The sequence below is a fragment of the Etheostoma cragini genome, chromosome 14 (genome assembly GCF_013103735.1).
Source record: "Etheostoma cragini isolate CJK2018 chromosome 14, CSU_Ecrag_1.0, whole genome shotgun sequence".
NCBI classification, from domain to species: Eukaryota; Metazoa; Chordata; class Actinopteri; order Perciformes; family Percidae; genus Etheostoma; species Etheostoma cragini.
The window spans coordinates 13839571-13857133 of NC_048420.1; the positions used below are offsets into that span (position 1 = coordinate 13839571).

Consider the following 17563-nt stretch of genomic DNA (forward strand, 5'->3'; position numbering starts at 1 on the left):
TTACAGCTGTTTGTGTCAACGCCCGTGAGGAAGAGCTCAGCTGCCTTCCCTACGACGCACAGCTGACGGTTAAACAAACAAGCACCCTCTGCGGATCAACTCTTTTGTCTTGTCAGCCACTTTCGTTGGGGAAAAAGCAGAAGGGAATGTGGAGCATGTGACTAAAGGTCAAGATCCTGACCCCAGTGTAGTGAAATAAGAGATGGTGATGGTCGAGATGAATTGCACCAATTTCAGACATCAGAAAAAAATCATTTGGGCCGCAGAGCATGTGGAAAAAGGTTTTCCAAAGGGCTTTGTTGATCTAGAGGGAGAAGCAGAAAACAACGTCATTATATAAAGGCTTTTAGTCATCATACAGCACAGTCATTGAAGTTTTATGCAATATGCATGTATGTATGTGTGTACTTTACTCTATTTATGTATGTATGTACTGTATGTATGTATGTACTGTACTGTATGAATGTATGTATGTATGTCCTTATATATGTATGTATGTCTGTATGTATGTACTGTGTGATTTAGAATTTTTAGAACTGTAATCTTTTTCAGGAACTATCACACCAGAAACACAGTTTGTAATACTGCAAATGTATGAATATTGCAATACTGTCATTAATAGGCCGTCAATCACCATTGTGTTACCTCTTTTAGGGACATCAGACATTTATTTGAAGGAAAATCTTTGAGATTACAGCTTCAATTTTTTAAAAATTACAAGCTGAATTTTGTTTGCTAGCTAAAAGGTAAGTTAGTTAGCCTGTAAACACAGCGCTTTCTCGCCTGTTGAACACCATCAACGAACAGCAGCAGGCCCACCCTGACGGTGTCCATATAATCGCAGGAGAATTTAATAAGGCCAACCTGTCCAGACTGTACTCCCGAAATTCTACCAACATGTCAAGTGTCCTACTAGAGGACAGAACACTCTGGATCATGTTTACTCCAACATTAAGCACGCATACAGAGCCACACCCCTCCTCCATCTTGACCAGTTGGACCATCTGTCTCTCCTAATCCCTCCAGCCTACACACCTCTACTCCGAGCTCCTCACAGATGATTGTGCTTCTCACACCTTCTCCAAGGGAGATGCCAGCCACCCTCCTGAGGAAACCCATTTAGTCCACTTGTACCCTGGATCTCGTTCTTTTGGTCATGACCCGGCCATCATGACCATGGCATAGGTGAAGGTAGGAACGAAAACTGGCCGGTAGATCAAGAGCTTTGCCTTCTGGCTCAGGTCTCTTTTTGTCACAACGGTGCAATCAATAGAATGCTGTAACGCCGATTCTCCGACCAATCTCACGCTCCATTGTCCCCTCACTCGCAAACAAGACCCCAAGGTATTTAAACTCCTTCACTTGGGGTAAGCTTGGATGGTTCCCCGGCTCCCCCTCCTGAGGTTTACTAGAAGCACCTTGGTGCCAATCAAAAGTCCTCCTTCATGTCTTCTCCGAACTGCTCCCACACCCGCTGCTTTGCCCTTGTTCACTGCAGAGGCTGCAGCCCTTTGGGCCCATCGGTACCTTGCAATTGCCTCTGGATCTCTCCGGGATAGCACATCCCGGAAAGACTCCTTCAGTCGAACGGCTTCCCTAACCACGGGTGTCCACCAGATGGTTGACAGCTCCGCCCCTCTCTTCACCCGAGTGTCCAAAACACACGGCCTCAGATAAGAGGAAACGATTATAAAATTGATCACTGACCATCGGCCTAGGATGCTATGGTACCAAGTACACTTCATTGCCCATGTCCAAGTCCCCCAGCAGAACTATGGGGTCCCCCACTGGAACCCCATACAGGCTTCATTCAAGGTCTCCAAGAAGGTTGATACTCCGAGCTCTTGTTTAGTGCATGTGCAAAAACAGCAGTCAGAATTTCCCCCCCCCCCGTCACCATCACAGGCGTAGGGAGGCAACCCTTACGTCCACCAGGGTAAACTCCAACGCAGCAACTCCGGAGCACAAGAGAGACCAACCCCTATCAAGGAGTGTGGTTCCAGAACCGAGACTGTGCGTAGAGGTAAGCCCCGTAAAGCCCTGTTCAGGCAGGCATTTGGCCTGACCTGTCTGATCTGTCTCTCCCAAATAGTATACCAATAGTTGCATTAATTTTATCTCGCTAACTTTGTCTGTCTGTCTTTTGGTGTGTGGGCAAATAGAGCACAGTTGGTTTATCAGAGGTTTTTGCTGATAACGGTAACCTGCTGTTGCTGAAAACGAGGATGAGCAGAGAGAAGTAAGTACGAAACAAACTAGTAAAATTGTGGGTCTTAAAACCAAAACAACAAGCTAAAAGACACTTAAGCACTCTGCAGAACTGAGGGGAACTGCAGAGTCTGGGGTAATTATCTGTGTTGGCATTATGAGCGAAACATTCCTCTTTCCTTTAATCCAATGTCAACATAAAAAATGATTAGAGCAGTTACGAAGAATGCAAGTATGTTTCATGAGGGGAAAGGAAAGAAGCATGGTTTTAAAGGAAGAGGAGGTTACATTTTTAAACCTCTCACCTATTTGCCACAGTTTGCCAACAGGGAAAAAGGTGAGCAAGTGCTCGAGACATTGAAGCAGCAGGAAATAAAGAGAATTAGGTGAAGGATAAGGAGATAAGGAAGGGGATGGGAGGAATTTGCTTGAAGCAGGAGCCGGTGGGAGAGCAGTTCCTCACTCTCCCCTTGGGTGTTCCTGTCAGGGCTCCAGGGAAGCAGACATAATTTACTTAATTGGCTTTCACTGTTACACACATAAGACAAAGTAAAAAATATCTCAGAGATTTTTCACCTCTCTAGGACAAAGGTAACCTGGACTTTCCTTCGCTGTATCAGCAAATTAAGCATTTTTTCCTCTCAGTACTTTGCCAGTCACATACTTTCAAGTACATGCGCAAATCAAAGTCAATGGATCATTGAATTCAATGTGTTAAAGAGATGAATTATATTTGAGACTGTAAAGAACAACTTGAAACATGAAATATACATCACAATTCCTTGACCGTGCCCTGTTACTCTCATTATAGTGTGTGGCATACTAATTGTTTCACATCACCTAAACAGTTTGAATAATTCATACATAAATCACATGACAACTGCCCTCCCCACTCTCTCAAAACAGGACGTGAGTGACCCCCTTCCCCACATTCTCTGGACGACCTGCGACCCACTAGACTCATTCTGAGTGGGTGAAATCCGTGTGCTTTAACCTTTGTGTGTACTAGGAGCTTAAACCAGTGTGTGGTTGTACTAGGCAACATGCGAAAACCGCATGAGCACAGACAAATCCAGTGGATTAGGCTTTTTGACAAACTTATCCAAATGATGAATTGAACATCCAAGAGTCGCTGCTTTTTGTAGAGTCCAGAATCACTGTTGGCTAAGACCTGTGATATGTTGTTATCCATTAGTTTCATGGAAACTGACTACATTCCACTTTTAACCAATGTCAGCACTGATAGTGCGCCTGCTAAAGGCAAACGCCTTGAGTTTCAGATTCAATGCATGGCAAAAAAGGGTAACCATTTTTAAAATGTCAAATTATTCCTTTAGCAAAAGTATATACTTGCATGAATGAGCTTGCAGTAATCAAGTTTGAGTCTGCTAGCCTCCCTTTTGCATTTTAACCCTTGTGTTATCTTCCGGTTTAGACAATGCAACTTTTAGTTTTTTGGGGTCAAATTTTATTAATTTAAACAATAAGAAACTTTTTTTTGGTTTTCCCAGTGCTTTTGTTTGCATTTGTTCTTTTTTCTTTCATGTTTTGTTCTTGTTTTTTTCAACAACGTTCATTTATCAATTATTTTCTTCAAACGTTGTAAAACTGAAAAAAACAGCCGCAGTCAATGAAAGTGGTGAACTGAGCGTTAATTTTACTTGTGAAGAGTGTTGCCACTTTCATATTTTTGACAATTTGGTTGAAAGAAAAACACATTTCTGATGTAAAAACGTTTTAAAATGGGTCAAATGGGACTTGAGGACAACAGGAGGGTTAAATATTCAACAAGGAAAGGACGCCAAGAGAACAGCCCACTGTACCTGTGCTCGTTTATTGAAGACCTTATAAAAATGTATTGAATGAAGCATTACTTCATTCAAGGATGTGCCAATGTTATGTAATGGGAAAAAAACTGAAAATGTAGTTCCTACAGTGCTTTTCTGAGCAATTATTTGGTGACCTTGTTCCCTTGGTGTATGTCTAGGAGCATGGTACGCATCCTGTACAGACACAGCAAGCTTTTTAACAAGAACTGTGTGAACCAAGCCTGTCTCACACTCAGTGGTGTGTACAGACTGTGTAAAGGACAAAGATCAAAAAAATGTATTAAAGAGACATGTCTTCCACCCATACTGCACTAGTGTGCATCCGCAAAGCAATAAGGGGGCAGCCATGGTAGAAGAGACATTGTGTTTTTTCACTCAGAGCAATGCCACAAGTTACAATGTATGTGAGAGAGAGAGAGAGAGAGAGAGAGAGAGAGAGAGAGAGAGAGAGAGAGAGAGATGGTCATCTCATGTCGTTCGCTGTACTATTAACCTGTGTTGATTCAAAAGAGTAAAGATAGATTAGATTAGTTCTGACTTCAGCAAATAAGGTACATACTGTGAGGTGTGTTGATCTGGCAGTGTGCCCAATATTTGCAAATGATGCCCTTATCTGATGGTAATTTGGCATGTCATATTTGCTTACTATTGGTTTTATTTGTTGCAAACTTGTATTTTACTCCATCGTAACAATGGTCAGGACATACTTTTTTAAACGGGGAACAAAAGAGATGTGGTTTGTTACTCTTAAAATTCACCAATGATGTGTTGGCTAGTGATGTCATAATAAATGTGTCCTTCCGTTCTGTTTTTTTTTTAAGGTTGAAGATGGTTTAAACAGCAACAATGCATCATAATGCATTCATACGTTTTACACATAACGTATTCTACAAAATTCCTGCAGTTATCAGATGTGATGAAGTAAATGTACGGTGGAAATAAAGTGGAGTGAAAAAAGCAGAGTTAATGAATCTCACAAAGTAAATCTACTGACTAATACTTTAAAAACTATGCTGCGGTACTTGAGTGAAGGTACTTAGTTACTTTCCACATCTTGGTGATACATTGCTACCCTGCCACAAGTACAGTAACCATCTCTACCAATGTCCCCTTACTCCCTCACGCACACGCACACACACACACACACACCCACACACACACCCACACACACACACACACACACACACACACACACACACACACACACACACAGCAGTAATCCCAGGTTGTTGGGTTCTATGGGGGTCAGCGTTTGCCGGGTGCCTCTTTATTTGGGACTGATTATTTTTGGGCACAGTCAACGTATGGCCTCTGTCGACAGGGATAACGTTCATTGGGGTCGGATTGGCATCCGCCTCACTGGCTCCATTCACTGGGCCAGGCACAATCATTCAGAACTGGCAGACCTCACACCTAACCTACAGAGCCGGGCCAGCCCAGTCAGCAAATACAACCGTCCCCGCCTCACCCCTTCAGTTATTAGAGAGGAGGGGGAGTTAAATGAGAGAAAGGGTGAGAAAAGAAAGAGAAGTTAAAGCAGAAGTGGAATGAAGGACAGAGTGGGAGACTTGAGTGAGCAGCTTCAGCATTTTGGGTCAGAGAAAGAGGGACATAAAGAAAGAGAGAGAGAGAGAGAGAGAGAGAGAGAGAGAGAGAGAGAGAGTGTGTGTCTGTGGGTGTGTAGCTTATTCAGAGTTTTGAGTGTTTGACCCTGATGGCCTCTGTGGCAACTGATTTGTCACTGAACTCAGAATTTTGCAATCCCTAGATCCTAGATGTGACTGCAAACTCAAACTTCCATCTTCCATGAACATCTAAATGGTCAAACATGGCATGTGCATAATAAAATATATATATGTTTATGCAGACAGCAAGACTACAAACGCAGCCAGAAAACATTCACTTTGTCTACATGAGGTTTTACCATTGTACAATCTAATATAAGCATTAACAGAAATAAAAAAATACTTTTCTAATGGTGTCTTCTGATGTACTTTGAATCAGCTGGCCTCTGCTGCTCTCTTGTGGTGCAGATGATGGATTGTCTTTTTTGAGTTAGGAATGAGAAGGCCATGTATCTTTCTGCTGCAGTGTATTTGTCTTTTCACACCTGTTTGTCAAAGAAATTTGAGACTGAGTGCTGTCATTCTGCAGCCTGTAACACATAAAGAAAACACAAAGGGAAGTTGCTTAGTTCCTAGTTACACTAAGTGATATTGACATGTTCTTCAGTATATAATTATATACTTCGTTCATATTTAACAATCACAACACTATTATCATAATTCCCATTTGTGAAACTTGGTGCAAATGGCACCTCTGTTCAGCTGAGGTAAATATAAGCTATCCTTCATATGTTTCCATGTAACCTGCTGAACCGGTTCACTTCCCGACAGCTAGTAAATTTCTCTCTGTATATGGTGTTACCATAGACTATATATTATTACCTAATATACAGTCTATGGGTGTTACCAAAACATTTAAAGGGATACATACCATCAAATTGTGTGGACTAACATTAAGAGGTCAATACAAGCTCTTCAAATTCTCATATTTTTTTTAAAACAAAACAATATAACAAGTGATTTTACATTTTATTTGTATGTATTTTTTTAACCAATAGTGCAATAAATAATCTTATCAACATACTGTATCGCTGTGAATCAGCCTTTTCTGACATTTTATCAAGAACAAACACAGAACACGTCTTACTGATTATCTACACTTGTGAACAGCATGCAATGCCAGGCTTCCCACTAACAGAGCTTTACAGACGGTTCCTTTTGGACTTTGAACTCTAATGTTGTTGTGCACAAAAAATAAAATATTTTGTTCAGAAAGTTGACAGATGTGATGATTTGTTGAAAAGGATGTGATGATTAGTTGAAAAGGATGTGTAGTCAGTACAAAATGTGACACTATTTGTTTTGTGATGATTTGGGATTTGTTTCAAAATATGATAGTTATAGATTTCTTAAAAAAAGATTGATTATTTGTATAAATATGTGACAGAGGTCATTATTTGTTTAAAAATGTAACAGAGTTGATGATTCTTAAATTCTTAAATGTTACAAAGTGATAGTTTGTATTAGGTGACAGAGGTCATGATTTGTTCAAAATGTTAGATATGTAATTTGTTTGATATGATTTGCTTAACAATGTGACAAGGTTAATGATTTCTTAAAAGGAATGCTACAGAAGTGATAATTTGTATAAATATGTGTTCATACAAAAGTGTCACAAATGATGTGTAATAAAATATCAAATTTGATAACTGGCTTTAATGGTGCATGTTTAATTATCTGTGCATGAATAGCATTTAAAGGTATAAAGTGCAACTTAGCCTGGAACCTAGACTTTCGTATTATTCAGTACCCCTGAGTTAGCTCTGAGTTAGAACCGGGTTGGTGATCCCTTTATGGTAGAGTAACGTACCTACCTTTGCTACCAGCTACAATGAAAAGTGTATTTTAAAGGAGCTGTATTATGTCTATGGCTGTAACCATTAGGAAAAATACTTAGGGACTCGGCTCCTTTAAATGGATCATACCATTAATGACAGAAGGGGGACATGTTATTAGCCATTTCCACAACATGACGGTATTTCGCTGATATCTGCTGCAAATAAGGTACGGAAAATAACACGTTATTCTTCAATCTGAACTACTGAAATATCATAAAATGACAGCAACCTAGAAAGTTAATTCTTAACGTTCAGCGGTTCAGGAAATCCCTGTATACACCAACACACTTAGCCAGCACTGTGCTTGTATCCAGCAGGGAGCTAATGAGATATGACCTGCAGTGTAAAGACGGTTTAAGAAGATATTCTTGTCAAATTACGCGAGACAGTGAAGCGGATCAAACATGTTTGCGACTACGAGTGACAACCGCCGTGACGGCCCTGAAAGCGATGCGAAGCAGCCTCAGACCACCGCGACGACTGAATACTGCGCAAAGTTACAGCAGTGGATGTGGCAGTATTACTGGGGCTATGGATATGAAGCCAACTGGCAGAGCTGGCTGCCTCTGTCAGCATTCCCCTTCCCTCTTCCGTGCGGAATCCCTCCGCCCGGGACAGGCGCTCAGACACCAGGTACACCTGCATCGTCCTCCGGCGGTGGGCAGCAGGCTTTTGACACGCTCAACCGGTACAGTTACCCCTATCCTCTCAGCTTCTATGCAACCCACCCTCATCCAGAGGGGCAGACCTCAGCTAACGTTACTGATGCCCGGCCAGCCCAGCAGCAGAATGGGAATCCACCTCAAGCAGGTATATGGATCAGTTTGACACTGAGCTGCTCTAATAGTCACACACACCTCATCAGAAATGCAGTTAGGCCTTCAGTAATGTAGAGGCTCTCTATAAGCTAGGCCATGAGTCTGATGGGATACAGGCTTAGTAGTAGCTATATTGTAAGTATATTGCTCTATGGAAACAAGCGTACACGCTAAGTGCTTTGTTAACCTCTGAAGTTGATATTTAAGATAATTTATTTGAGTTTAGAAATTAGACATACTAATGTATCCCATTTAAAAAAATAAAAAGGTATTCTCTCAGTCCACTTGTCTTTTCATCTGCTTCATCCAGGACGGGAGTACACCATCCCCTCTCCTCTCCAGAGGTTCCTAGCTGAGACAGTGGACTTCTTTATACTGTTTTGTGTGAAGGCCACCATCGTGCTGTGGATCATTCATCTGAGTGGCATGAAGTGAGTGAAACTAGTAAACACTTTTCAGTGGAAACTTAACTGTCCAACTAAAAGGATAAGACACAAAAGAACACTGGTGTTGCTGTGGGTCAGTTTAGCAAACTACACTATTTGCATGACCAAAGAGTTCATTGCTTGCATGATTGCTTTAATGCCAACTTATTTCAACGTACCACCAGATCCATCCTCACACAGGCACACTATCTATTCTCTTTAAAGGGACATTGCCACATTCATTACCCACTTCATTGTGGAGGAGATGGATGAGAACACGTCCATGGAGGACCTTCAGAAGATGATGGCTGTAGCTCTGGTCTACAGGGTGCTAGTTTGCCTCTATGAGGTGAGTCATACTTTACATTGTCATGACAAAGGTAATATATGTATAGTTACAGTATTACAATACTTGATAGTTCATGAAATTCACATTGATCCATTACAAAATGTAGTAACAAGTCTACATGGATAGAATAAATGAGTAGTTAAAACCAATGTCTTCTTAATGTAATGCTACATACAAGGGTTTTTCCAGCTGAATGGAAGGACTCAAACCCACCATTTGTATTTGTACTTAAAAATATATTTACATGTACACCATTTTGTCCATTCAGTGGACGGTATGAGTTGCCTCATTACCACATGCTCTTGTATAATGAGAATCAAGAGTTCTTCTACAACAAACATTACGTCCCTCAGAGGACAGTGATGCAACGTTGCATTCAAGGTTGCCTGAGATGAAGACCTCTATTGCGTCTCTTGTTCAACCTTTGCATTAGTGGCTTTTTTCCCAGGTGGGAACCAGCCCTGGGACATTCGGGGACCTGTGCTCAGACTAATGTCATCTGGCAGGTTTCCTTCCTTGTTTGTGTAAAACTTTTTTTTTTTTTTTTTAACTACTGAATCATCATTAATAAGTTCTGACCTCAACTGTACAGACCATTTTTGGAGCATGGTCAGGAGCTCACAGGGTATTGACAATGTGCATCTTTTTATTAGTAAATAAAGAGATTGCATTCAGTAATAAACTGTGTACACTTTCCTATTCAAATCATGTGGCTGGCTGATTTTATATACCTATGTTTTCCTTGTTAGCTTATGTCTTCTCTTTATCATATCGTACTTATTGTGAAACACTTTGATTTTTATTCGTGAAAAGTCATGAAATGGCACTTTTCAAAGATAAAAATCACAAATTTGCTTCACAATGAATCAACTTTACTTTAACACTTTCCATACTTACTTACGTTTGTCCTTGTTGTGCATTCAGACCATCTGTATTTGGGGAGCTGGTGGTGCTACACCAGGGAAGTTCCTGCTCGGCCTGCGGGTGGTGACGTGTGACACATCCACTCTGGTCCGACCCAACCGAGTCCTTATAGTCCCAGCTTCTAATGTTCCCCTTTCTGCGTGAGTGGTCATGTACTGGATGAGCTACTGTTTGATTTGATTGTGCAAGTTGGACTCTACTGTGGTATCTAAATCCCAAACCAATGTCTATAGTAGACTTGAGTACCCGTAGAGCATCTGTGTTGGAATTCTCAATTGAACCTCTTGTTTCGTCTCATCTCTTTTGTCTTAACTTCCACAGCTCTACAGTGCGGGCTCTTAATAAGAACTTCTCCATTGCCTTCCTCTTTCCCGTCTTCATCACTCTGCTCTTCTTCCAGCACAACAGGACAGTGTATGACATTGTGGCAGGGACCATTGTTGTCCAGCGCAGAGTGGGCAGATAGCCTCTCCTCGGGCAGCAGACTCTTTTACTGTATACTTGACAAGGTAACGTCAACGCGCTACAGACCTGTGTGCGCTAACTGTCTTTAATTTAAACTAACGTTGGAAAAAAAAGCAACGCATTGGTCCATTTCTTCACTGGATCAAACGAGGACTTAAACTGCAAATGATGTCAGGCTTGTTTGTATCCATTCTCTGGGCCTATGGATATTAAGATGAAGAATTGTTTTGTTTTGGTTTATTTTTGTGTTTGAAATAATAACTTTTCTCCCTGGTGAATGAGGTTCACACAAGAGAAATTGTATTTGTGAATTTCCTGCTCATATTTCCTGTCTTCAGGCTCGTGACTCAGGGCAACCGTTTTGCATCACAGAACCACTGATTGTCAGATCTGCACTATTGAATGCCACTGCTCATGTTAGGTTTAAACTCATGCATAATGTAAAACTCTTCTGGTATCAAAGATCATTAATGATGCATTCACATGTTCTAATGTTGGCTTAGCAGTCCATTTTATAGTTTACTTAATGCCAGTATGGCCACTTGATAAGATAGCGGTACACGATTTATGCAAAATGTCCATATTTGACTCATGGCCTCAAATATCAATGTCTTCACATTTGAAACACAAATTAATTCAAACATTTTGATGAAACTAACCATTTTTTTTAAATATTGTAACCCATTTTGATAAATAAAACAACCACATGCTGATCTAGCGTTTACAAAATGACCCTGATTACCACTAAGGAGTTAGCTTTAGAAGATTAAATAAAAGATACCTTATAAGCTTCTTTTTCAAGATTCTTATTTACAGGTGTTTGTCCCCTTGCTAAAGTGAATATTTTATATGTGTCCTTGATTGATTCAAATGGTTTCTTGCATCATTAAAGGAGGGGGGGGGGGGGGACACAGGTTTCTTTGATCTGTGGAACTCTTGTGTTGTCATCAACCATCATCATTTGCTTTTTACGATGTTTTAGCTGTTTTATTTTCTACGCTTTTTTAAATTCATAGCCTAATTTTTTATTTTACATTACAATACATCATGTCTTACGTTATACAAAAGAAATTTTTTTTTCAGCACTTTTGGGCTTTTTTTAAAAACATTTCTTCAGAGGTTTTGGTCACTTTTTTAGAATGGCATGAAATTCAATAAAACAAACAAAATTCAATAAAAGTAATTATTAATTTTACCAGAAGAACATTGTATGGCATCCTTGTTATTTTAAGGCAATTTGGTTGAAAGAAAGCCAAGTTCCTTATATTAAAAATAAAAAAAAAACGGGTCAAATTGGCCATGAGGACAACACAAGGGTTAAGGGCAAGCAATGGGCTGCAGCTGTGCACAGAGGAAATGTTTGAATGTCTGGAACTAACAGCGAGGAACATGCAGCACACGTTTTGGAGTGGGATCGTAGTGCAGTGTCGAGTGAGTACTGAATATGTTTCAAACATAAAAGCAGGTGTAAGCGAAGGCCTCGTTGTTACCTATGGGACAAAGTTTCTGAGGTCAGTCAGTAGCTTAGAAGGAGTCCCGCACACTGACCATAACGCAAGCAGTTATTTATTAGTAAGCTATTAAGATAGCTTTCGGTCTTAGACCCTTATCATGTAAATAAATTATTGCTTGCGTAATGGTCAGTGTGCAGGACTCTTTGTAAGCTCCTGATCTGCTACTTTTGGTCACATCCTACACCTGCCCAACAAAAGAGGTGTGCAAAAAAGCTTTTCTGCATTGCACAGAAGTCAGTCAATAAAATGGGCTGATTTAGCAAAAAAAAAAAAAAAAAAAGAGTTGACAGGATTTTAGAATACATTAGGAAATCAATTTTATTTTTCTCCAACCTGTGAATTTGAGTGATAGAGCTAGCGTGCTATAGGAAAAACAGGATTAAAGGGATTCATTTTTACTTAAAGACCTGTAAAGGACATTACACGCTCTGGTACCACAGCCTTGTGGTGTGGACCTCAATGTCAACAAATCTCTTTTAACGTTTAAGCTGAAGTACAGACAAACTTCCAATCAAGAACAACAACAAAAGTCATCCAAACTAACCAAACTGTACAGTAAAGACATCAAATCAAGAGTAGGAATAATGTTGGCTGATTGCATTGATTTCCCGGGTGTTCATTTGGATTTAAAATACAGAAGTCTTACATCTTTAGCAGCACTGTTCTCCACAATTGCCGTATGGGGGCGACATTAAGCAACACAGATCAATACATGTGGCCCAGATACAGTAGATGGAAAAAGACTGTAGTTACTGGAAGTTGGCATTATTTTACATAAGATGTTTTTACAAAAAATCTTTTTGGAATGGCTTGTGTTTTTTTAACTGATGCATACATAACTTGTATCATAACTGAGGCCAAAAACACATAGCTTGTAGTGCAAAAATATATTTGTGCAAGCCTTGCTGTGAAATCTTGCTATCTGCTGTGAAATCTCCAACCATCTGCTGACATGTCCGAACTCACTCCTTGTGCAAAAAAAATCTATGCATTGGAAATTGTTAGGCTACAGGTCACGTGAGGTGATTTACTAAAACATAATGCAACTTATTGTGTTACATTTGATTTAGCACCTCTAGATGTAACAAGGTAATGGTAAAATACCAGTACATACATGCCAGTACTATATGGTATTACCATTGTGCCGACTCCGCTCACATAAAAATAATAATAATGTTTTGTGTTTGATTAAAGATCTATAATAATGTTACTCAAACGGCAAGCAAGCTGTCATTCAGAGACAATTTATCTTGGTAACATGAACTCATGCATGTTTTTCATTTACACCCAAAGTGTTCTTGTAGGATTAGCCCAGGGGCATATTTTATGTTACGGTCCCAGTTAAAAAACCTTTGATTGGCTCGCCTCGGTATTGGTAGGTTGTTAAATAGCAACCATTAATCCTAATTAATTAGTAATATTTATCAGTCTCTTGACAACTTTTACCCTCAACATGCACACAAATGAAACAAAAGACACAAATAAAAGCCACCATTCAAGACTTTTTACCAGCTCTGGCCTTTTTTTCTTTTTTTTCTTCTTTTTTTTCTTTCATTTTTTCGCATGTTGCTGTCATGGCAGCCTTGTTGTCGTCATCTGTACATCTGTCTTTGGTGTCACCTTTTATCTAATTCCTTCCAAACTGTGGCCTGTAGGGATCGGTAGATCGCCGCGGAGCTTGCACCTACACCCACACCCACATGTGTAGTCTGCTGCCAATGAGGAATGGTACAACGTTATGTAAATGCAGTGTCTGAATTATAAATGTGTTACATCTTCCATAAATGTTGAGCTTGTAGATCTTGGATACGAATAAAAAAGTATTAAACTCCTTAAATGGCTTGGAGGCAGGGAGATGGAAAGAACTTTGCAAACATTTTGTCAGCCATTGTGCATGATTTTAAAAGTTCATCGCAGCATTTTGTCCTTTAGTAGCACTTTTTTTTTGTGCTGAGAGTCATGAGTTGTTCTCTGTGCCAGGGAACTGAGAGAGGCTTAGCAATAATTACGCCTCGAGTGGCTCTAATACAAATTTCACAGGGAGACCGAGAAAGCAACAGAAAATGTGAGAGAGAGACAAAAGCCCAAGAGGAAGGAAAGGGTTGGAAAACGGAGTTCATATGAGGAAAGAGTGAAAGTGGAAAGAGTAAGTTGGGGGGGGGGGGGACGATGGAGGAAGAGAGAAAGAATGAGAGGGGGCGAGTGTGAGAGGATGAGGGACACCATGCTTGAAAATTCTCTCTGATCTTTGAGCCGTGAGACCAGAGGCGATGGAATACCCCGCAGAACTCTATTAAAATTCACCCAGCCTTACTAAAGCTCTCAGTTATTATACAAGAGATGCCTTGGCACAGCTCAGCTTTTTGCTTTTGTTTGCTCTGTGTCGCATTCAGTACACACTCAAACACAAATACACAAAATACAAACAGACGCCAATCATCACACACATGATCAAAGTTGTCTTCATTGTAGACAAAAAAACAAAACTTAGAACAAGTGTCAATGCTTTTGAACTTTACTTAGTACAGTATAATATAGGACTTTAGCAGTTAGTTTTCATCAGAGCTAGAGCACTGAAGACTTTAGGGGTTTAAGAGGTTTTTTAGTGATTATCACTCTGCATTATTTTCAGCATTATTTTGGAAGAATATTGTTTGAAAGTCAAAGCTGCATCTGGCCACCCCAAGGGCAGCAGAAATGAGTTGTTAACACGACATTGACATAAAATTGATGCAGTGAACTTGTTAGCAAACAGTTGCTAATTTACAAGTCCAGCAGATGTGGAGAACCATTAGTAGTGGTTAGTGGTCATGTCTTTACTCTCCTTTTAGCTCTGGTTTTGGTCTCCACCAACCGCTGAAGGAAAATATCTAGCTTTTTAGTTGCTAGAGTTCCACTCTGTTCAGCAGCTAGTCTGTGACTGTTGTTTGGTGCAGTGTACTGTGGGTTTATCAGAGTTCTTTTGTCTGGCAATGATTAGAGTGGTAAGAGTGGACTAACACTCATGTTTCTGTCATGACAGCTTTGTTTTTTGTCATCATCTGTTTTTGATGTCTTCCCTTTTTCTAATTCCTTCCCAATTCTAGCCTGTAGGGAGGAGTGGATCATCTCAGAGTATTCACCTACACCCACGTGTGGTCTAATGCCAATAAAGAGTGGTAGAACATTATGTAAATGCATTGTTTGAATTATAAATGTGTAACATCTTCCACAAATTTAAAGCTTGTAGATCTTAGATATAAGTAATAAAGTATTAAACTCCTTAAATGGCTTTGAGGCATGAAAAGAGAAAAAAACTTTCCATACATTTTGTCAGCCATTTTGTATGACAGCATTTTGTCTTTCAGCAGCAAGTTTTTGTGCAAAACCAGGGAACGAAGACTCATGCGTTTAGTAGATTAACCAGTTGCTCTCGGTAAAAGGTAATTGAAACTGGAAACATTGGACATTTTACATGTCAATATTAAATCTAATCACATGTGACATCTTCTTATGTCTACTCAGGCAAATGTGCATGGTATTTGAAGTAGTAATAATCTGGAACGTGATGGCTCAGCATGGGCTGTCAGCTAGAGCATGTAGTACTATACTATATGCGGACAGAGGGAGGAGACGAGTGGAAAGGAGGAGGAAGTGGTAAACACTTGATGACAGAGCAGTATTCTTGTATACAGTGTGTCAATGTGTGTGTGTATGTGTGTGTGTACAGCAGTACTGTCAGCTGTCACAAATGCGCCCCACCCTTAATGCCTCTCCCTCTTGTGAATTCCCACAAGAACACTTTATTTTCCCACATGTACACTCTCAGTGTGAATAATATCTACATACTGAACATACAGTACTGAGTCATGAGTTTAATCCCTCAGCAGACTGACTCCACAAAACATTTGTGTTTCCTGTGATACTGTGTATATATACATGGCAGCAGGTTAGATGCAGACCCACCACATGGTTCCCCCTGATTGAAGTATGTACTATATGATAGGAGTTCCACTGACTCACAGATCTTAAATAATTTTGTATGGCTGCTGGTGTAACTGTACTGTATGTGCAAATGTGTAAATGTATACAGTATGTTCACAGACAGCAGATAGCATCATGCATGTCTGCATTTAGGGGTTTGAGGAAGTGAGTGGCAAGAGAATAAGTACACAGAAGGGGAACCATATTGTAACTATATAAAGTCTGTAACATGATGTGACATACACATAGTTTGTTTTTTATCCTGTCATAAAATATATACTGACAAGATAAAATACACACAAATACACAAAACACACAAAAAAATGAGTTTTTAGCTGCGGTCGATTGTAAAATGTTGCCGTTTGTTCTTCACACAGTGAGGGGGAATCCCATGCCAGGTGGTGAGTAACAATCTGATGGTTCATAATCTGGCCTGATGACTGACAACATGTGTTAATGGGTCAGCTACTGGAGGTCCTCTATTAATAGATTGTGCAAGCACACTCACAAACAAACAGGCAGGCACAGACATGACACAGGAATTTAAACAGGTAGTCTGATTGAGATCAAGATCCCTTTTTAAAAGAGGCCTGCGAAACAAATCGTATAAAAATGCACTGAAGAGACAGTTCTGACATATCACATACATACATTAATGGTTAAAACAACAAACTGGCAACAAACACCAATCATGTTGGGTATCGCATACAAAGCTGGGAAAGTAATAATGGAAAATGAAACGCATGCAGGTTTTTAAGGGTTTTGGTTGTCCTTTTTGGATGAGCTGTGTCAGTAGTGCTATTAGAAGGCAGTCTGTGTTTGCACATTTCCATCTAAATTAACTTTGCTCTTTATCAATGCTGGTTTTATCTCCTTTACTCTCTTCTCCAGTTCATTCCCACCTGTTTCTGATCTGCCAGTGCTGAGAAAATGTTTTAAATATTGCCATTTCCTATTTGCCCCTTTGCAAAACAGTATATGCTTTCCTCCATGTCACAGTAATTCCCTTCAGTTTGACTCCTAGAGATTGGTAGTTCATTCACGGACATCTTTTACAACACGGACAGTAGACTTCACAATCCATAAATTGGTGCATCATTTCACAATCAGCTGGTGTGGAATTAAAATTTTGAGGACAGTATGTGCTATGTGGAGGAATGTGTCTTTGTCTCAGATGTGTACATGTGATGAAGACATTTATAGTATTTTAAAAACCCCTCCTTTTCAACAGTAAGTAGAAACCATCAGAAATATGCAGGCTATTTGGAAAGCCAATGAGTTTAGCTTGTGTCAAGTTGCGAGGGCATTCGTTGAACAAATTATGCCCTGTATTTTGTAGTTTCTGCTTTATATCAAATGAAGCCTGCGGTAGATACTGAAACCAGTTAATGATCCATGGTCAGGCTAGCTAGTATACTTAAAACAGTCTGCACAATTGAAAATCCTGAGAACTAAGAAATGAAAGCAGGAGTAATCTAAAAATAGAGAGGTTGTTTGAATAGAAGAACAATCTAGTGTTCGTCTATCTAGTGCATGGGTCTCAAACTCGCGGCCCGGGGGCCAATTGCGGCCCGCGGGCTTATATTTTGTGGCCCCCTACTTGAC

The 17563-nt window shown here is 40.0% G+C and overlaps 1 protein-coding gene and 1 long non-coding RNA gene across 4 annotated transcripts in view; one reads left to right on the plus strand and one right to left on the minus strand.

The window, feature by feature from the left end:
- Positions 1 to 7586: 7586 nt before the first annotated feature.
- On the plus strand, positions 7587 to 11273 carry fam8a1a (family with sequence similarity 8 member A1a). Of its 3 annotated transcripts, none has more exons than XM_034892680.1 (6): positions 7587 to 7666; positions 7815 to 8310; positions 8629 to 8749; positions 8969 to 9092; positions 10017 to 10156; positions 10338 to 11273. In XM_034892680.1, the coding sequence occupies exons 2-6, from the start codon at positions 7905 to 7907 to the stop codon at positions 10480 to 10482; spliced, it is 936 nt and encodes a 311-aa protein (XP_034748571.1). In that variant the 5' UTR covers positions 7587 to 7666; positions 7815 to 7904; the 3' UTR covers positions 10483 to 11273. The 3 variants fall into 3 exon arrangements, with proteins under 3 accessions (XP_034748571.1, XP_034748574.1, XP_034748573.1); XM_034892683.1 differs by having other exon boundaries at positions 7601 to 7668; positions 7883 to 8310; XM_034892682.1 differs by having other exon boundaries at positions 7649 to 7666; positions 7818 to 8310.
- A 6018-nt stretch (positions 11274 to 17291) lies between these two features.
- Positions 17292 to 17563, minus strand: part of LOC117956887 — a 9097-nt gene continuing 8825 nt past the window's right edge. The window contains exon 3 of the long non-coding RNA XR_004659392.1: positions 17292 to 17303. This is a non-coding gene — a long non-coding RNA (uncharacterized LOC117956887). The remainder of the gene's footprint in view (positions 17304 to 17563) is intronic.

Bases quoted from the DNA above. Each gene is read 5' to 3' on its own strand.
- fam8a1a (XM_034892680.1), top strand. From the start codon at position 7,905: ATGTTTGCGACTACGAGTGACAACCGCCGTGACGGCCCTGAAAGCGAT. The intron at 9,093-10,016 runs GTGAGTCATACT...TTGTGCATTCAG, and splicing joins TGCTAGTTTGCCTCTATGAG to ACCATCTGTATTTGGGGAGC. The intron at 10,157-10,337 runs GTGAGTGGTCAT...TAACTTCCACAG, and splicing joins TCTAATGTTCCCCTTTCTGC to CTCTACAGTGCGGGCTCTTA.